General features: G+C 43.2%; 1 protein-coding gene across 1 annotated transcript in view; it reads right to left on the bottom strand.

Annotated features, from left to right (window-relative positions):
- LOC106565625 (solute carrier family 41 member 1) overlaps positions 1–11,599 on the bottom strand; it is a 36,306-nt gene extending 24,707 nt beyond the window's left edge. The window contains exons 1-2 of the mRNA XM_014132936.3: positions 11,356–11,599; positions 9,028–10,220 (exon numbers count right to left, since the gene is read on the bottom strand). Coding sequence (XP_013988411.1) covers positions 9,028–9,498 — 471 coding nt within the window. The 5' untranslated portion in view covers positions 9,499–10,220; positions 11,356–11,599. The remainder of the gene's footprint in view (positions 1–9,027; positions 10,221–11,355) is intronic.
- Between the last annotated feature and the right edge of the window lie 9,455 nt (positions 11,600–21,054).

The following is a 21,054-nucleotide window of genomic DNA, read 5'->3' as shown; positions in this document are numbered from 1 at the left end:
TATATGAAACCGCTGTGCATATAGAGTGCTGTGAAAAAGTACTTCCCCCCCTTTCTGATTTGATATATTTTAGCATATTTTTGATACTGTTATCAGATCTTCAACCAAAACCTAATATTATATCAAATGAACCTACGTTACCAAATAAACAAAATTGATACTTATTTCATTTATTTCATAAACAAAGTTATGCAACACCCAATGCCCCTGTGTGAAAAAGTAATTGTCCCCTTACACTCAATAACTGGTTGTGCCACATTTAGCTGCAATGACTCCAACCTAACGCTTCCTGTAGTTGTTGATCAGTCTCTCACGACGCTGTGGAGGAATTTTGGCCCACTCTTCCATGCAGAACTGCTTTAACTCAACAACACGTGTGGCTTTTCAAACATGAACTGCTCGTTTCAAGTCCTGCCACAACATCTCAATTGGGATTAGGGGTCATGGGTCCCATTATGCCTGGCGAAAACCAAACACTGAATTCTACAGTAAAACCCTCATACCAACATTCAAGCGTAGTGGTGGTAGTATGATAGTTTGGGGATGCTTTGCTGCCTCAGGACCTGGACGACTTTCCTTAATAGAAGGAACCATGAATTCTGCTCTGTATCAGAGAATTCTACAGGAGAATGTCAGGCCTGAAATCAAATTGTATTTGTCACATGTGCCGAATACAACAGGTGTAGATCTTACAGTGAAATGCTTACTTACAAGCCCTTAACCAACAATGCAGTTTTAAGAAAAAAATCTAAATGGAAAAATAACAAATAATTAGGGAGCAACAATAAAATAATAGTAGGGAGGCTATATACAGGGGTTCTGGTACAGAGTTAATGTGCGGGGGCACTGGTTAGTCAGGGTAATTGAGGTAATATGTACATGTAAGTAGAGGTAAAGTGACTATGGATGGATAATAAACAGAGACTAGCAGCAGTGTAAAAATGGGGGGGTGGGGACAATGCAACTAGTCCGGGTAGCCATTTGCTTAACTTTTCATGAGTCTTATGGCTTGGGGGTAGAAGCTGTTAAGGAGCCTTTTTTTACCTAGACTTGGAGCTCTGGTACCACTTGCCTTGCGGTAGCAGAGAGAACAGTCTATGACTAGGGTGGCTGGAGTCCTGGATGGCAGGAAGCTTGGCCCCAGTGATGTATTGGGCCGTACGCACTACCCTCTGTAATGGCCGAGCAGTTGCCATACCAGGCGGTGATGCAACCAGTCAGGATGCTCTTGATGGTGCAGCTGTAGAACCTTTAAGGATCTGAGGACCCATGCCAAATCTTTTCAGTATCCTGAGGGGGAATAGGCGTTGTCGTGCCCTCTTCACGACTGTCTTGGTATGTTCGGACCATGATAGTTTGTTGGTGATGTGGACACCAAGGAACTTGAAGCTCTCAACCTGCTCCACTACAGCCCCGTCGATGAGAATGGGGGCGTGCTCGGTCCTCCTTCTCCTGTAGTCCACTATCATCTCCTTTGTCTTGACCACGTTGAGGGAGAGGTTGTTGTCCTGGCACCACACGGCCTATAGGCTCCTCCCTATAGGCTGTCTCATCGTTGTCAGTGATCACTGATGTGTCATCCAGCAAACTTAATGATGGTGTTGGAGTCGTGCCTGGCCATGCAGTCATTGGTGAACAGGGAGTACAGGAGGGGACTGAGCACACACCCCTGAGTGGCCCCTGTGTTGAGGATCAGTGTTTCAGATGAGTTGTTACCTACCCTCACCACCTGGGGGCAGCCCATCAGGAAGTCCAGGATCCAGTTGCAGAGGGAGGTGTTTAGTCCCAGGGTCCTTAGCTTAGTGTTGAGCTTTGAAAGCAATATGGTGTTGAATGCTGAGCTGAGGTCAATGAATAGCATTCTCACGTAGGTGTTAATTTTGTCATGGTGTGAAAGGGCAGTGTGGAGTGCAATAGAGATCGCATCATCTGTGGATCTGCTGGGGTGCTATGCAAATTGGAGTGGGTCTAGTGTATCTGGGATAATGGTGTTGATGTGAGCCATGACCAGCCTTTTAAAGCACTTCATGGCTACAGAAGTGAGTGCTACGGGTCGGTAGTCATTTAGACAGGTTACCTTGGCTAAATTACTACTGGCCCGTCTGTGAGCTGAAGCTGAAGCGCAGCTGGGTCATGCAGCAAGACAATGATCCAAAACACACAATCAAGTCTACACGAAAATGTCTAAAAAGCTAAACATTCATATTTTTGGAATGGCCAAGTCAACGTCCAGACCTAATCCCAATTAAGATGTTGTGGGAGGACTTGAAACAAGCAGTTCCTGCTTGACAACCCACAAATGTCACTAGTTAAAGCAGTTCTGCATGGAAGAGTGGGACAAAATTCCTCCACAGCATCGTGAGACACTGATCAACAACTACAGGAAGCGTTAGGTTGGAGTCATTGCAGCTAAATGTGGCACAACCAGTTATTGAGTGTAAGGGGACAATTACTTTTTCACACAGGGGCATTGGGTGTTGCATAACTTTGTTTATGAAATAAATGAAATAAGTATGTAATTGTTGTGTTATTTGTTCACTCAGGTTTCCTTTATCTAATATTAGGTTTTGGTTGAAAATATGATAATGTTCAGTTTCAAAAATATGTAAAAGTAGAGAAAATTAGAAAGGGGGCAAATACTTTTTTACAGCACTGTATGTAGAGTCAGGAAACTGAACCCAGTGGCATACAACACCAACGCAACGTCGATGGCTGTGCAGTGACACCAAAGGTCAGAACACCTATGACATCACAGGCAGTATCTCTGATGGCACACAGCAATGTTTGTCCTAGATTTTATTTCTCCTATTGCTGGCTGCAAAAAAACAACATTTTAAATTGAAACTAATTGATTCTGAATGCTTTTAGGCAGACAGCCACTGAGCTTGGAGGGGAAGGGTATCCGCCTCAGTAATGGAGACGGCAGGTAGCCTAGTGGTTAGAGTATTGGGCAAGTAACTGAAAGGTTGCTTGATCGAATCCCTGAGCTGACAAGGTAAAAATCTGTTGTTCTGCCCCTAAACAAGGCAGTTAACCCAGGCTGTCATTATAAATAAGAATTTGTTCTTAACTGACTTGCCTGGTTAAATAAAAAAAAATGTTTAGGTCAATATTGCGTCACAGCAACTCAGATGAGTGCAAACAGAATGCTCCTGAAAGTTCTAATGCCTCCTATGGATGCTGAGTAAAATATTAGCTAGGGCCTTTAGCCACACAATACAGGCTAACCTGCTAAAGCCTTCAAACAATCAGCCAGTCAATGATTGACAGGATATAGCATTGTAGCAGGCTACTGCACATTTAAATGTGGGATTTGGATGGATGGAAAATCCACGTCACTTCAGAGCATGTTTTAGAATTACATTTGGGAGGGTGTTGTTGCACAAAGAAAAACGTACCACTTCAGAAATGACAAAACAATTAATACAACTAACCCAAGGTGAGAGGGGTTCATATGGGTACACAACCCAAACCAGGACTACACAAAACAACACAACCAACACAACATATCTCCACTGTGCTGAGTAGAGAGACATCCCATCCACCGTGTTGGTTGTGTTGTGTTGTTCTGTGTACACCTGGTTTGGGTTGTGTACCCATATGAACCCCTCTCACCTTGGGTTAGTTGTATTAATTGTTTTGTCATTTCTGAAGTGGTACGCTCCACCACTCATATTGATTAATCGGTGAAACCTGGCCTCTATCTCATCTCGTATGCATACTGTACCAGTCAAAAGTTTGGAACCACCTACTCATTCAAGGGTTTTTCTTAATTTTTTTACTATTTTCTACATAGCAGAATAATAGTGAAGATATCAAAACTATGAAATAACACACATGGAATCATGTAGTAACCAAAAAACTGTTAAACAAATCAAAATATATTTTATATTTGAGATTCTTCAAAGTAGCCACCCTTTGCCTTGATGACAGCTTTGAACACTCTTGGCATTCTCTCAACCAGCTTCATGAGGCAGTCACCTGTAATGCATTTCAATTAACAGGTATGCCTTGTTAAAAGTACATTTGTGGAATTTCTTTCCTTCTTAATCTGTTTGAGACAGTCAGTTGTGTTGTGACAAGGTAGGGGTGGTATACAGAAGATAGCCCTATTTGGTAAAATACGGACATTACACCATGGACATTACACTGTGGAAAGCTGTCGTTTGGTCTGATGAGTCCAAATTTGAGATTTTTGGTTCCATCCGCCGTGTCTTTGTGAGACGAAGAGTAGGTGAGTGCTTCACACCGTGAAGCATTGAGGAGGAGGTGTGATGGTGTGGGGGTGCTTTGCTGGTGTCAGTCATTTATTTAGAATTCAAGGCACACTTAACCAGCTTGGTACCACAGCATTCTGCAGCGATACGCCATCCCATCTGGTTTGCGCTTAGTGGGACTACTATTTGTTTTTCAACAGGACAATGACCCAGCACACCTCCAGGCTGTGTAAGGGCTATTTGACCAAGAAAGAGAGTGATGGAGTGCTGCATCAGATGACCTGGCCTCCACAATCACCCAATCTCAAACCAATTGAGATGGTTTGGGATGAGTTGGACCGCAGAGTAAAAGAAAAGCAACCAACAAGTGCTCAGCATATGTGGGAACTCCTTCAAGACTGTTGGAAAAGCATTCCAGGTGAAGCTGGTTGAGAGAATGCCAAGAGTGTGGAAAGCTGTCATCAAGGAAAAGGGTGGCTACTTTGAAGAATCTAAAATCTAAAATATATTTGGATTTGTTTAACACTTTTTGGGTTATTACATGATTCCATATGTGTTATTTCATAGTTTTGATGTCTTCACTATTATTCGACAATGTAGAAAATAGTAACAATAAAGAAAAACCCTTGAATGAGTAGGTGTGTCCACACTTTTGACTGGTACTGTATATGTAGGATCTTATTTTTATGTCATCTGACCAAAGCAATCCAAGTTCCAATGCCGTTTAGCAAACTCCAGGCGTTTACATTTGTTGGATGACATGAAAATAGAGCTCTGGTGGGTTTGGCGTCAAAATGAGAACACACGAGCAGAAAATAACCACACAACTACTGTAAAATATTGTGGTGGATCTTTGATGTTATGGGGCTATTTTGCTTCCACTTGTCCTGGTGCCCTTGTTAAGGTCAACAACATCATGAACTTACCCAGTAGCAGGACATTTTAGCCAAAAACCTGGTTGCTTCTGCCAGGAGGCTGAAATTTAGCCGCAAGTGGATCTTCCAGCAAGACAATAACCCCAAGCACACATCAACATCCACAAAGAAATGGTTAATTGGCCACAAAATCATAATTTTGCAATGGTCATCTCAGTCTTCAGACTTGAACCCCATTGAAAACCTGTGGTTTGAACTAAAGAAGGCAGTCCAGTCCATAAGCACAGATGATGCATATCAAGGATCGAGAAAGATTCTGTATGGAGGAATGATCTATGAACCCTCCCAATGTGTTCTCCAACTCATAAAACATTTTAGAAAAAGGCTCAATATCCTCGCATGGTGAGGTTTTGAAAGGTATTGAAAACGGTGGTGTCAATAATTTTCACCCCTAGTTTAAAAAAAACATTTATTGTTAAATAAAATCTCTTTCTCTGAGCAACTGTATTAATATAAAATAACAATTTACCAATATTTTTGAACATACGATATAGCTCAGTGTTTGAATTATTTATTTTATACAGTCATTTTTGCTCATCTTTATCCAGGGTGTCAATAATTCCAGACCCCACTGTATGTATCAGATTATCCATTGTGGAGAGGAGCAAGGAGTTCAAATGATTCTCTAACCTGGCTTGGTCTCAATAAACTAAACAAGCTTCTTTGTGCCCATTCCTCAATGATCTCTGATCTGGCAGAAAATGTCAGTTTAAAGCAAATATTTAATGGAAATAAGGAAAGCACATGAAGGGAGGGAGGTGATGAGAGGCAGCCATGAAAGAGACATCCATGTTGTCATTCATGATCGTGTGTGTGACAAGAGCTTAGCAGATCAATTAAATGACTGTTAGCACCATAGAGATGATATCTTCATTATCGTCTGTGGATAACATTCCCAGATTAAAATGAGAGAGAGCTGGATTTACCAGATTATGAGGCTAAATCAGATCCACAGGCGGACCAAGCCCACACTCTGGTTTCACACTGGCTCCTGTAGAAACCCAACAACTGGATGTGGTTGACCAAAAATGGCCTCCCTTGGGCAGAAAGGGCTTGGCTGTTGTGAGGCCTTTGTGTTGATTGTGTTTTCCTGTTTACAGTTTCCTATATTTTTAGATTGTTTGTCTGTTTTTGAGGCACTGAGGCTGAACCCATGTCTCGCCTTGCTGTTTTATATTGGTCATCTGCACATCATCCGATGCCACAGTGTAAACCAGACAGAAAGATGGATGAGAGACAGATATCTAGGATAAATTCCACAAAGCAACAGAGAAACAAGTTAGTACACATATTTACACTATTTCATCTGTGAATGTCAATAGACTGTGGGGTGGGGTGTTCTCCCTCCTTCCAGACAAACATAAAAACAACCACTGCACCAGTCTTGACCTTTCACATTCCTAGGAATGTAAACACAAAAATCACATCCAACGAAGAACAAATCTGTGACCTGTCCTCTCGATGACCTACAGTAACCAGTGGTGGAAAACGTTCTCAATTGTGATACTGGAGTAAAAGTAAAAAGTAGAAGTAAATGCTATACCGTAAATCAAATTCCTTCTTTTTTGGGCACACCAACACTCAGACATAATTTACATACATACTTTTTCTTCCCACTGTAAATGTGGCAAAAACTAATGTATACATTAATAAATGCATTTCTATAGCTTCTAAAATATTTTATGCAACGGTGGGGGAGTGCCAAGATGGAGGCATGGCTGCTTCAACACAGCACCCACTACCAATCATCTAGTGTATATATAAATTAGTCTCTTCCTTTTCCATACTGTCCTGTGTTGTCTATCCTGGGCAACTCTGGCAGATTGGGGCCAGAGACAGGGTGTTTGTGTGTAAAGGGGGAAACTAAGTGAAGTTAAAGAGGTGGGTCACAACGCATCACCCTGGGCAACCATTACCTTACTCCAGGAGCAACACACACACACACTGAGGGGCTGAGATATTTTGCATCTACCATACATCTGAGTCAGAGCCAGCTTGCTTAATCAGAAAGAAGAGAGAGAGGAGAGAGAGAGAGAGAGAGAGAGAGAGAGAGAGAGAGAGGAGAGAGAGAGAGAGAGAGAGAGAATTGCCTCCTGCAAGGGCAGAAGGGGATTAGCTGAGTTAGCAGTTAGCAGTGTCAAGGGAGGGGAATTAGAATGTGATAGAATCTAGTAGACAAGCTTCTAGAACCATTCACTATACTGACAACATTGTCATTATTATGTAACACTAGAACCACTCCCACCTCACAGGTAAGCACTTTCTTTCTCTTCACCCTCTTTCTCTCTCTCTCTCTCTGTGTTCATCCCACTCCCTACTTACCCCCTCCTCTCCTTCTCCCTCCCTCCTTCCCCCCTCTCTGCCTTCCCTCTCTCTCTCTGTCCAGAGTTCCTGGGGTACACCATGTTGGCATCAAAATGGGCAGTCAGTGCCAGCGCTTGGTCTCTCAGCAACCAGGCACCTCCAGCTTTATCTGTAGCAGAGGCTGACCTTAAAGAAATATCTGAACTGTCAGGCGCTCAGGACTGTATTTTTACACTGTACACACTTGTACGCAAGTGTTCACACACACATGTACCAACAATAACATCCACACCATGTGTTCACACACACACACACACACACACACACACACACACACACACACACACACACACACACACACACACACACACACACACACACACACACACACACACACGTACCAACAATAACACCCACACCCAGTTTACACCAGGCAAGTCAACAGGAAAGTGGGAAGGAGAGTAATTCTAAGTTAGTTTAATTGTTTTCCCTGTGGCTCTCAGAACCCAGCGGTTCTGTTGTTGGTCTCCTTTGTAGTTACAGTCAGCTACAGTGGCTGAAATAAACACTATACTTTACAGGTGCATGCACATACTATCCTCTGTTCCACTTTATGTGTTATTCTATTCTGTTCTGCTATATTATTTTTATCAGAACCATGAGGATCTACCTATGTGTTTGAGTCTCTGTCTCAGCAGTATTCACATATATGTCAGATAAATCAACAGACAAGACTTTATTAAACGGCCCAGCTGTCCTCTCTACCTCCTCAACCTCCCCTCCCCCTTCCAAGAACAGACTGTGTTCCAACATGTGCCAGATGGGGGGTGAAGGGGTCATCTGTTACGTCGCCGATAACCTCCCATTCTGTCCATCATCAGAGCTGAGCTGTCACATTGGCTGGCAGGAAAGTGATTGGCAGGTGCTGGGCCAATCTGACTCGAACCAACCAGTTCATTCAAACATGCCCAAGACCAGCCCCTTAGTAGTCATCACTCATCATCACACAATGACAGCTGCTTAGGCCAAACAGGTTGAGTTATGCATACTAATATAATCATATATGTGACTAAATCAATCAGACAGGCAACAGTGTCTATTCCACTTCCTCCCTTGTGTAAGTGAAACGCATGACTAACAACACGACTGTAGCAATAGGCTGAACACTGGGCCCTTATTGTCGTAATAGGACTGGGACTGTAATGAGTACTAGATTGTGGATGAGGTAGCATAAGCACATTAGAGTACAGTTCCAGACACAAGGACTAGTGTTGTCTATAGCCTACAGGTGGAACAGAACTATGTCTAAACATTCTGCTTCTTAGTCCATGCTGCTGATTGAATCAGTAGGTTCAGGAGTTTTTGTCTGACCATGTGACCTGTCACATCAGAAATAAATTGGTGTGAATCAAAACAGGGTAGACACTAATCAGAATCCTTGGGACAACCCTACCCTAAACCCTAACCCTTACCTTAACCGTTTAAAATGCATTCTTCAATAGAGTGACGTCGGAGTTAGGTCCTCCCAAGCATCCCAATTAGCAATAAACATCAAAATAGTCTCTCCTCACCTGAACGATGTCCAGCACCATACCCGCCGCCACCGTCCCGAACCCGGCCAGCAGGAACGGTAAGACCACCTGGAGGCCAATAGAGAAGGAGGTCTCCTTCAATGGCGCCGGTGGCTCTGGGCTCTGGTCAGTGCTTATGTCGTCACTCTCATTGCTCTGGCTGGCGTTCTCCAGGAGAGCGTCCTCCTCGCGCTGGCCCTTGGCATTCGCCCTACAGTCTATCACCACTATCTCCCGGTCCTCATCTCCCGGTTCACCAGACCTGTCCGCGACGGATGTCACCTCCGTGAGCTCGTACTCGCCCCTCTCCTCAGGTCTCATCTCTTCGGGGTCCTCGGTGAGGATGGCTGGGTGAACGGAGCCGTTGGAGTGGAGGTACGCTGGTGCCACCACCTCCTTCTTCATCTCTATCGCCCCCGATGACATGTCAGTGTCCGACGGTTTGTCTTGCTCTTTCGACCAAAGTACCATGCGGAAGCTTTTGGGGACAGTAGACTGAATGAGAAATATAGGCAAGCTATGGCCAAAAGGTGTGGGACGTTTAATTGAGTTTAGATTTCCCTTGATCGGTTTTTAATAACCTAATCTCACAACATAATTTATCCCATTAAAAAATGCTGGTGAGTGGCACTCAGGTGTGGTCACGAACGCGAAATTATGTGGTAATAAAAAAACGATTCAAGGGCGCAACTAGGCTACTCTTGCGTCTGCAAAGGCAGGTGTGAGTCGCCGCTCTCCCCCAGGCGTGCGTGCCCTCTTGCCGGTGCTTCGGGAGAAGCTCGAGTATGTTCTCCATTCACTGCGTGCTCAAGGTAGACAGATGGATAGAAGAATGAAACATATATTTTCCAAAAAGATAGCAAAAACAAAGAAACATACAAATTGTTATCTGGTCAATGTTCTCTGATAGCATAACCTGGTCAATAACGTCTGGTAGCCAAAGGGTATTGAAAAGTTGGTCTTAAAAAGTAAATGAAGTTATTTTCAGAAAGTCCTCCAAGAGCGCAGTCCTGTCCTGCACGCACTCTGACAGTCCTCTTAGACTAGCTCGCGCCAGTCGGTGTCCGGGGCTGGGAAGGTCTCACCTTACACCACGTGGTTATTTCTGAGGAGTATTTAAAGATCTGTAGCACGGATAGAGTTACTGTACTGCGGAAAAGTACTTATCCTCCAGCGCTCTGGCCACGGTTCTCCTGAAAGAGAAGATATTAAGAATAACGTCTATGCATAGGCTACATGTTCTGTCTCTTTCACATGAAATATTAGCTTTACAAAATTGGTTCAAACTGTTTTATTGGCTTTTGTTGCCATATGCCTATAAATGGCATTATTGCGCGCAAATGTCTACAATGGCATGGACATGGCAATACTGAATTTATTTGGTAGGCACTGGTGAGATATTTAAAAATACAATTTTAGGCTGTTTGCCTATGTTATCCTCAAACGGGTGATATCCATATCAATAGGCCTACATTGTTACCTAATTCCACAGCGGCATCATTTCTTGACATGGCTCTAGCCCACCTAAATCAGCCTTTACTTTCAGCTGTCTACTTCAAGATGAGTTTACTAAAGGTCGGCTAACCGTTAAAAGTGGTGTTTTGTGCCAACAACTCTCCACGCTTTACACTCTTGTTTGGCGTTATGAAGAGGGGTTGCATATAGGAACGTTTACAAACGGGTATATATACAGGATACAGCGCCAAACATGTCATTTCCTCTGACTGGCTATAAATAATTTGCCTTCAGCCAAGGTGTACATCCTCTAACGCTGATTCTCTCCCAGCATGTTATGACATCCGTAGAGGATACGCTGAAACGTCAGTGCGCATTTGGTTTCCCCCCTGGTCCTGGAACAATCCTTTGGTCTGTTTAGTAGTCAAGACCAATACCCCGCAGCCCAACATGGCAAAGGCGTAAATTAGTACAAGCTTGGTCGTAGCTGAATAGGGGGAACCCTCCTGTTTTAGTAATAATCCCAACACGATCGTTGTATTAAATGACAGATCATGTGTATTTTTTCTCTCCAAGTATAGCCAGCCCAGTTATGTATAATGAAATAATTCAAGCAACTGGCTTGACAGATAAACTAGCCACAACATAACGCTGACATGAGGCAGGGAATATTCTCTGAAGTGGCCATGACAACAACAAAAAATATTCCCTTACCGGTAATAAACATTTATTCACACACATAGAGAGAGAGATAGAGAGAAAGAGATAGAGTGCACTGAGTAATAAAACATGAAAATAGTCTATGGTCAGCATCCCCCATCCAATAGGTCTGGATCGGTACCAGCACATCAGGTATAACAGACAGTTCTTTACCTAAAACGCGTAGGTCCACAGAGGAGACGAGAGAACTCCAAACAGAAGCAGAACAGAGGGCACTGCTGAACGCCACACAACGGTTGTCTCATATCCTGCACTCGGTTATAATGTGTGCTGCAGCCTGTGTGGGCGCAGGTGTGCATGCCTTATGTACGGTAACGGCCCGTACCAGGCTTAATCTTTAACCCCGACTGGTTAAGGCTGTCACTTTCCGACCGTCACATTGTTCCATTCAGAAGAACCATGCGAGCCGCTACATGCGCATCTACAGTATAAACCACATCCTGGCATAGGAAGTCACAAGGCGGGTCACCCAGAGATGACGTGAGCACGTGTGCGTGAGAGCCCCCTCATGTTTCTCCCTGTTTTAAATTAATGTTTATATTTTCTCCATGAACGGTTGAGCCATGTCTCCGTCCGATAAGCACGCGAGTGGTTTGATCTATCCCTGCCAATATCACCCATGGGGCGAAGAGTTGGGATGGTTATAGACTGGATTCTTCATTGTAACTGAAGTGGACTTTCAGATAATCCTTTCACCAACACATCCTTATATAACTGGATTGGTCATCACCCCACCATGCTCATTCAGAAGTACACATAAACAATGCAGGATTAGGATGATATTCTAATATCCTTATAGTAAGTACACTGGTAGAGATCATAGACTATAGCACAGGGGAAATGGTATTGAGCCCAGGTCATCTGTACTTTCCAACACCTTGAAAGTGAGCTAAAATGTAGGCATTCACAGAATTAAATCAACTATAATTTGACCTCAGCAACTGATATGCTAGATATCAACTGTGTGACTCAGGTCAAGGCACCAATGTGACCTGTTTTCACCAATGTGAAGTGGACTGACTGGGTATTGATCTTGGGTCATCTGTTTCACTCAAGATGACGATTACCCACAGAGCTAAAGCCCATATAGGTGTTGCGCTGGATTACACTCAGGGTTTTCACAATGGCAGGCATGGGCCCAGTGCTGTTTCCTGTTGTGTGCTAACTGACTGGTTTTCCTATTGAGGTTGGGGTTGTACCAGGATGGAGATGTAACAAGAATTACATAAAGTGTTAGCTACAGTTAGGGTTGCACATTTTGGGGAATATTCAGAGGTGGAAACTTTTCGTGGGAATTAACAGGAATATATGGGAATTAACGGGAATATATGAGAATTAACGGGAATATATGAGAATTAACGGAAATATATGCAAATGAATATTAATACCATTTAAATGTAGATGCCTTTTTGCGTTGTATATATTTACCATGTCATATGGAGACAGAAACATAAACCTTTCACCTTATCATAAGTAGACATAATTGCAAATGATTAAATCCTTCCAATAGAAATAAAAAAAACAATTAAGTTACGGATTGAACTAATTAAATGAGTTGACTCTTCACATGGGATGATTTCACTAAACAACAAAAGAAAGGGAATATTGAATGATCCCCAATGATCCATCGCATCTCCCCAAAACCTTTTCAACATACATCTGTAAAATTATAGTCTACAAACTAAAGCTTTGGTTGTCTTTCTCTCAGGCTTCCATGTCTTCTCCCTGGACCTCCTCAATGTCCACCTCTTGAACATCAGACTCTGAGACCTCATCTTCTTTGTCACTTTCCAACCTTGTTGAGGATGGCTCGTTATCAGGCTCAAAAGCCTCAAATTTGCCCAGATGGTCACCAATTTTTCAACCCTTGTATTGGTCAGCCTGTTGCGTGCTTTGGTGTGTGTGTTCCCAAACAAGGACCAGTTGTGCTCTGAGGCGGCTGGTGTTCTCTCACGTCACCCCGCTCCTCCGCTCTCTCCACTGGCTTCCAGTTGAAGCTCGCATCCGCTACAAGACCATGGTGCTTACCTACGGAGCTGTGAGAGGAACGGCACCTCCGTACCTTCAGGCTCTGATCAGGCCCTACACCCAAACAAGTGCACTGCGTTCATCCACCTCTGGCCTGCTCGCCTCCCTACCTCTGAGGAAGCACAGTTCCCGCTCAGCCCAGTCAAAACTGTTCGCTGCTCTGGCACCCCAATGGTGGAACAAGCTCCCTCACGACGCCAGGACAGCGGAGTCAATCACCACCTTCTGGAGACACCTGAAACCCCACCTCTTTAAGGAATACCTAGGATAGGATAAAGTAATCCTTCTAACCCCCCCCCCCCCCCCCCTCCCTTAAAAGATTTAGATGCACTATTGTAAAGTGGTTGTTCCACTGGATATCATAAGGTGAATGCACCAATTTGTAAGTCGCTCTGGATAAGAGCGTCTGCTAAATGACTTAAATGTAAATGTAAATGTAAATGTGTTGCTGGGATTTGGAGGATGATGGAGGCAACAGGGGAAAAGAGCCTCAGATCCACAAAGTCCCTTCCAACAGGTGGCTGATGAGATATGTTGGCACAACTGCCATATTTTGCATCGCCATCCCAAAGCTCTTGCTTGGAAGTGTACTTCGCCAGACTGCCAAGAACATTGCCCTCATCCAGGCCAAGGTGGTGCGACATGGTAGTGATGACACCATAGGCCATGTTGATCTCTGCACCAGACAGGATGCTCTTGCCAGCATACTTGGGGTCTAACATGTACGCTGCGGCGTGTATGGGCTTCAGGCAGAAGTCTTCACGCTTTTTGATGTATTTCAGAACTGCAGTTTCCTCTGCTTGGAGCAACAGTGTAGTGGGCAGGGCAGTACGGATTTCTTCTCTTACATCTGCAAGCAGAGTCTGAACATCAGACAGAATGGCATTGTCTCCCTCAATCAGTGCAATGGCTACTGCTATAGGTTTCAGGCTGCTTACCACTCTCCCCCAAAATACATAATCCAGGAGGATCCTCTTGATGGCTATTGTTATTCTTATTGTGTTACTTTTCATTCTTACTTTTTATTTTAGCCTACTTGGTAAATATTTTCTTCTTCTTGAACTGCACTGTTGGTTAGGGCTTGTAAGTAAGCATTTCACGGTAAAGTCTACACTTGTTGTATTCGGCGCATGTGGCAAATAAAATTTGATTTGATTTGATGGGGCTGTCCATATCGGCAGACTGTGATATGGCCATTTCTTGGAGAGATGCCTTCCCCTCCAGGAGACTGTCAAACATGATGACAACACCACCCCAATGGGTGTTGCTGGGCAGCTTCAATTTGGTGCTCTTATTCTTCTCACTTTGCTTGTGAGGTAGATTGCTGCTATAACTTGATGACCCTTCACATACCTAACCATTTCCTTGGCTCTCTTGTTGAGTGTATCCATTGTTTTCAGTGCCATGATGTCCTTGAGCAGCAGATTCAATGCATGAGCAGCACAGCCAATGGGTGTGATGTGAGGGTAGGACTCCTCCACTTTAGACCAAGCAGCCTTCATGTTCACAGCATTGTCTGTCACCAGTGCAAATATCTTCTGTGCTCCAAGGTCATTGATGACTGCCTTCAGCTCATCTGCAATGTAGAGACCGGTGTGTCTGTTGTCCCTTGTGTCTGTGCTCTTGTAGAATACTGGTTGAGGGGTGGAGATGATGTAGTAAATTATTCCTTGCCCATGAACATTCGACCACCCATCAGAGATGATTGCAATACAGTCTGCTTTCTCTATGATTTTCTTGACCTTCACTTGAACTCTGTTGAACTCTGTATCCAGCAAATGAGTATATAAAGCATGTCTGGTTGGAGGGGTGTATGCTGGGCGAAGAACATTCAGAAATCTCTTCCAATACACATTGCCTGTGAGCATCAGAGGTGAACCCGTTGCATACACAGCTCGAGCAAGACATTAGTCAGCATTTCTCTGACTACGTTCCTCCCTTGAGTCAAAAAACGTCTTATTCCAGGAGGACCATGAGCTGTTGCTATCGATAAGGTGTCTGATTCATCATTTTCTTTTCGAATAGAAGTAGAGGGACTTTTGTCAGAGGTTGCTTGTTGTGAGCGCTGAGGGAACTTTATGCACTTGGCCAGATGATTCTGCATCTTTGTTGCATTCTTCACATATGATTTGGCACAGTATTTGCAAATGTACACAGCTTTTCCTTTTACGTTAGCTGCAGTGAAATGTCTCCACACATCCGATAGTGCCCGTGGCATTTTCCTGTAACGAATAGATAAAAAGGAGTAAAACAAACACAAATACAAATCCATGTACAGATAAATAGTTAAGCAGTTAGATTAAACAATTATTTTGTAAGAAAATGTCTTAAACTTAAACATGTATGGAAACAGGTGAATTAACACTCCTCAGTTAGCAGGCTCAAGCAAACTAAAACCCACATGGTAGCAAAAACGAACTATCAGAAATTGTTAACAAGTTAGAAATGATTTAAACACACTTTGCTGTAGGCTACTATTTATGAGTTATCAAAAAATTATGTATGTCATATAAAATATATTCACCCCACCCAGTATGTAATCAAAACTTACCAGAAAGCATGTAGTCCTTGGCTCAGACAGTGTAGTAGTGTGGGCTCAATAATCTGACATACATTATTTTTCATTAGTGTGTGTCACGTCCTGACCAGCAGATGGAGCTAGTGTTTTAGTTTTGGTTAGGACGTGGCATGTTTGTTTTTGTTAAATGTTGGGTTGATGATTGGGACTTCCAATTGAAGGCAGGTGTGTATAGTTGCCTTTGATTGGAAGTCCTATATAGGTGTGTGTGTTTGTCTTTGGGGTTGTTGGGGAATTGTTCTGTGTTGAGCCTATGCTTTGCCAGACTGTTTGTTGGTTGTTCGTTCATTCTCATGGTTTGTTATTTTGGCATTCATTTTGATAGTGAATAAAAGTCAAGATGAGCCTGCACATACCTGCTGCGTTTTGGTCCTCTTCTCTCCAGTACGACATTTTCAATGATGAGTACAACTTATTGTATGACAGTGTGCAAGATCGTGAGAATCAGCTGTACATGTGAGGGTTGCAATTCCATTGAATTGGGGATAGTTTAACCAAAATATGCCACAAGACCTATAATTGCCTTATGTGTATCCCACAAAAAAAGGTTCGCTGTTATAAGCCAAATTTTTTGATGAATTTAAGCAAAATTCCCCAAATTCCCGGGCTTAACTTCCTATGGAAAATATCCGGAAAAATTCGTGACATTTACTGGAAAGTTTCCGACCCTTTGCAACCCTAGCTACAGTATTGCGTAAAGTACTTAAGTAAAAGTTATTTAAAGTACTACTTAAGTCGGGTTTTTTGGGTATCTGTACCTTACTTTACTATTTATATTTTTGACAACTTTAACTTTTACTTCACTACATTCCTAAATAAAATAATGTACTTTTTACATTTTCTCTGACACCCAAAAGTACTTGTTACATTTTGAATGCTTAGCAGGACAGGAAAATGGTCCAATTCACAAATACTTCTATTGTAAATTATGTTGGATTTTCAAAATACAGAAATCATCCCCTTATGATGCATTTTTCATTATGTGATGCTGCGTTTCTGCATCTGAAGAGGCAAAATGCATCATACGGGGATGATTTCTGTATTTTGAAAGTTACATATCTTGGAAACTTGAGTGCTGACAAGCAAAACATTTTGGGACTATGTCAACAATAGACTACTGAAACAAATACAAAAAGATAGTTTTGGGGTGGAGTTTTCATTTAAGTTAGTGAAGCATAGTGCTAAAACCTTTGGAAAGCACAGGTAAGAGTTTCCCCAAACTGATTGAAGACAGTGGTTACATTTTTCTGATTCAAGATCTGTGTAGTAGACAGTGTGTAATCCCATGGGTAGGGTTTGAGTGCTGTATAAACAAGTTGAGGAGGGGAAACCAAATGAGAGAGAGAGGGAGAGAGAGAGAGAGAGAGAGAGAGGCAGACATACTGTACCTGCCTCCCCTTCCCACCTTTCCCCCTTCTTCCCTCCCTCTCTCCATCCCTAGGGGAGCCCAGCTAATGAGTTCCCCAAACTAGTAGCACCACAGGGATCAGGGGGCTTAGCAACAGCAGGAATGATGGAGGAATGCTTACTGTTTATCACCACATCTCAGGCCTCTGGTGCTGCCTGGCAGCCTGTACGCCTCAGTGTACACACACCACGTCAAACCATCTCCTGGAATGACAGTGACTGGCACCAAATAACACAAGGACAACAAGGCTAATGAGGTGTTTAGCTCACATGGAGAGCCTGTTTGGGGAGTGTGTGTGTACACGTGCATGCACAGGATTAACCACCACTTCTCTGCGTTGTGTGCATGCATTTATAAAAACTAGACTAGAGGGCCCCTTTCGAAGGCCCTCAGATCAATTTCCCCCCCAAAAAGTGTATAGCATAATATGGAGTTGGTCCTCGCTTTGTGCACGGGTGCATTGTCATGCTGCAACAGGAAAGGGCCTTCCCCAAACTAATGCCACAAAGTTGGAAGCACAGAATCGTCTAGAATGTCATTGTATGCTGTAGCATTAACATTTCCCTTCGCTGGAACTAAGGGGCCTAAACATGAAAAACAGCCCCAGACCATTATTCCTCCTCCACCAAACATTATAGTTGGCACTATGCATTGGGGCAGGTAGCGTTCTCCTGGCATAGACCAAACCCAGATCCGTCTGTCAGACTGCCTGATTCGTCAGTCCAGAGAATGCGTTTCCACTGCTCCTGAGTCCAATGGTGGCGAACTTTACACCACTCCAGCTGACGCTTGGCATTGCACATGGTGATCTTAGGCTTGTGTGCGGCTGCTCGGCCATTGAAACCCATTTCATGAAGCTCCCGACGAACAGTTCTTGTGCTGACGTTGCTTCCAGAGGCAGTTTGGAACTCGGTAGTGAGTGTTGCAACCAAGGACAGACGATTTTTACTCGCTGCTCACTTCAGCACTGGGCGGTCCCATTCTGTGAACTTGTGTGGCCTACCACTTCTTGGCTGAGCCATTGTTGCTCCTAGACATTTCCACTTCACAATAACAGCACGTACAGTTGACCGGGGCAGCTCTAGCAGGGCAGAAATTGCGAACTGACTTGTTGGAAAGGTGGCATCCTATGAGGGTGCCATGTTGAAAGTCACTGAGCTCTTCAGTACGGGCCATTCTGTTCCCAAACAAGGACCAGACAATTGCATGGCTGTGTGCTCCTTTTTATATACCTGTCAGCATCGGGTGTGGCTGAAATAGCCGAATCCATTACTTTAAAGAGGTGTCTTGGCCATGTAATGTGTATATATAGCACAAGTCAGAAGTTTGGACACACCTACTCATTCCAGAAATGTTCTTAATTTTTTACTATTTTCTTCGTTGTAGAATAATAGTGAAGACATCCAAACTATGAAATAACACATATAGTAACCAAAAAAACGTTAAACAAATCAAAATATACAGTTGAAGTCAGAAGTTTACATACACTTAGGTTGGAGTCATTAAAACTCGTTTTTTTTCAATCACTTGGCAAGTCGGTTAGGACATCTACTTTGTGCATGACACAAGTCATTTTTTCAACAATTGTTTACAGACAGATTATTTCACTTATAATTCACTGTATCACAATTCCAGTGGGTCAGAAGTTTACATACACTAAGTTGACTGTGCCTTTAAACAGCTTGGAAAATTCCAGAAAATTATGTCATGGCTTTAGCAGCTTCTGATAGGCTAATTGACATCATTTGAGTCAGTTGGAGGTGTACCTGTGGATGTATTTCAAGGCCTACCTTCAAACTCAGTGCCTCTTTGCTTGACATAATGGAGAAATCAAAAGAAATCAGCAAAGACATCAGAAAAAAATTGTAGAACTGAAAGTACCACGTTCATCTGTACAAACAATAGTACGCAAGTATAAACACCATGGGACCACGCAGCCGTCATACCGCTCAGGATGGAGACGCGTTCTGTCTCCTAGAGATGAACGTACTTTGTTGCGAAAAGTACAAATCAATCCCAGAACAACAGCAAAGGACCTTGTGAAGATGCTGGAGAAAACAGGTACAAAATATCTATATCCACAGTAAAACGAGTGCTATATCAACATAACCTGAAAGGCCGCTCAGCAAGGAAGAAGCCACTGCTCCAAAACCACCATAAAAAAGCCAGACTACGGTTTGCAACTGCATATGGGGACAAAGATTGTACTTTTTGGAGAAATGTCCTCTGCTCTGATGAAACAAAAATAGAACTGTTTGGCCATAATGACCATCGTTATGTTTGGAAGAAAAAGGGGGAGGCTTGCAAGCTGAAGAACACCATCCCAACTGTGAAGCACGGGGGTGGCAGCATCATGTTGTGGGGGTGCTTTGCTGCAGGAGGGACTGGTGTACTTCACAAAATAGATGGCATCATGAGGTAGGAAAATGATGTGGAAATATTGAAGCAACATCTCAAGACATCAGTCAGGAAGTTAAAGCTTGGTCACAAATGGGTCTTCCAAATGGACAATAACCCCAAGCATACTTCCAAAGTCGTGGCAAAATGGTTTAAGGACAACAAAGTCAAGGTATTGGAGTGGCCATCACAAAGCCCTGACCTCAATCCCATAGAAAATTGTGGGCAGAACTGAAAAAGTGTGTGCGAGCAAGGAGGCCTACAAACCTGACTCAGTTACACCAGCTGTCAGGAGGAATGGGCCAAAATTCACCCAACTTATTGTGGGAAGCTTGTGGAAGGCTACCCAAAACGTTTGACCCAAGTTAAACAATTTAAAGGCAATGCTACCAAATACTAAGTGAGTGTATGTAAACTTCTGACCCACTGGGAATGTGATGAAATAAATAAAAGCTGATTTAAATCATTATCTCTGCTGTTATTCTGACATTTCACATTCTTAAAATAAAGTGGTGATCCTAACTGACCTAAAACAGGGAATTTTTACTAGGATTAAATGTCAGGAATTGTGAAAAATTGAGTTTAAATGTATTTGGCTAAGGTGTATGTAAACCTTCGACTTCAACTGTATTTTAGATTTTAGATTCTTCAAAGTAGCCACCCTTTGCCTTGATGACAGCTTTGCACACTCTTGGCATTCTCTCAACCAGCTTCATGAGGTAGTCACCTGGAATGCTTTTCCAACAGCCTTGAAGGAGTTCCCACATATGCTGCTTTTTCTTCACTCTGTGGTCCAACTCATTACAAACCATCTCAGTTGGGTTGAGGTTTGGTGATTGTGGAGGCCACATCATCTGATGCAGCACTCCATTACTCTCCTTCTTGGTCAAATAGTCCGAACACAGCCTGGAGGTGTGTTAAAACCTAGAATTGCAGGAAATTGGCTGTAAAACAGCGCATTTTCCTCTCGGCCCCATGGCAAAATGAGTAGAATTGCATGAAATTAGTTAGGAAATTGCTAAATCTTCTCTCAGCCTCATGGCAAAATGTGTAGAATTGCAGCAAGCTTGCTTTGAAGCTGCAACATTGTCTCTACGCCTAATGTAAAAATGTGTAGAATTGCACAAAATGTACTCTAAAATGTAAAAATGTTCTCTCCGCTGTCAAGAGGGGAGCTGCTAAATGTGGGTTTGCAGACCCGTGAGCAACTGCAGCCCCTCATGATGAGTTCAGATTTTTTTGTGGCCCTACCCAAATCAAAGTTGCCCGTCCCTGGACTAGAGAAACAGGAGCAGGGTGTCTCTGTGGTTTGGATGGTGGCTGCTTGGGGACACATCAATGTGATGTCATCATGTCACATGTCAATTACCTCTGCCAAATCTGCCAGGCTAGATGTGCTCTCTGTGCATTGTGTGTGTGTGTGTGTTTGAGAGAGAGAGAG

This window comes from Salmo salar, chromosome 12, assembly GCF_965601325.2.
Source record: "Salmo salar chromosome 12, fSalSal1, whole genome shotgun sequence".
Taxonomy (NCBI): domain Eukaryota; kingdom Metazoa; phylum Chordata; class Actinopteri; order Salmoniformes; family Salmonidae; genus Salmo; species Salmo salar.
This window is presented reverse-complemented; position numbering and strand designations above follow the sequence as displayed.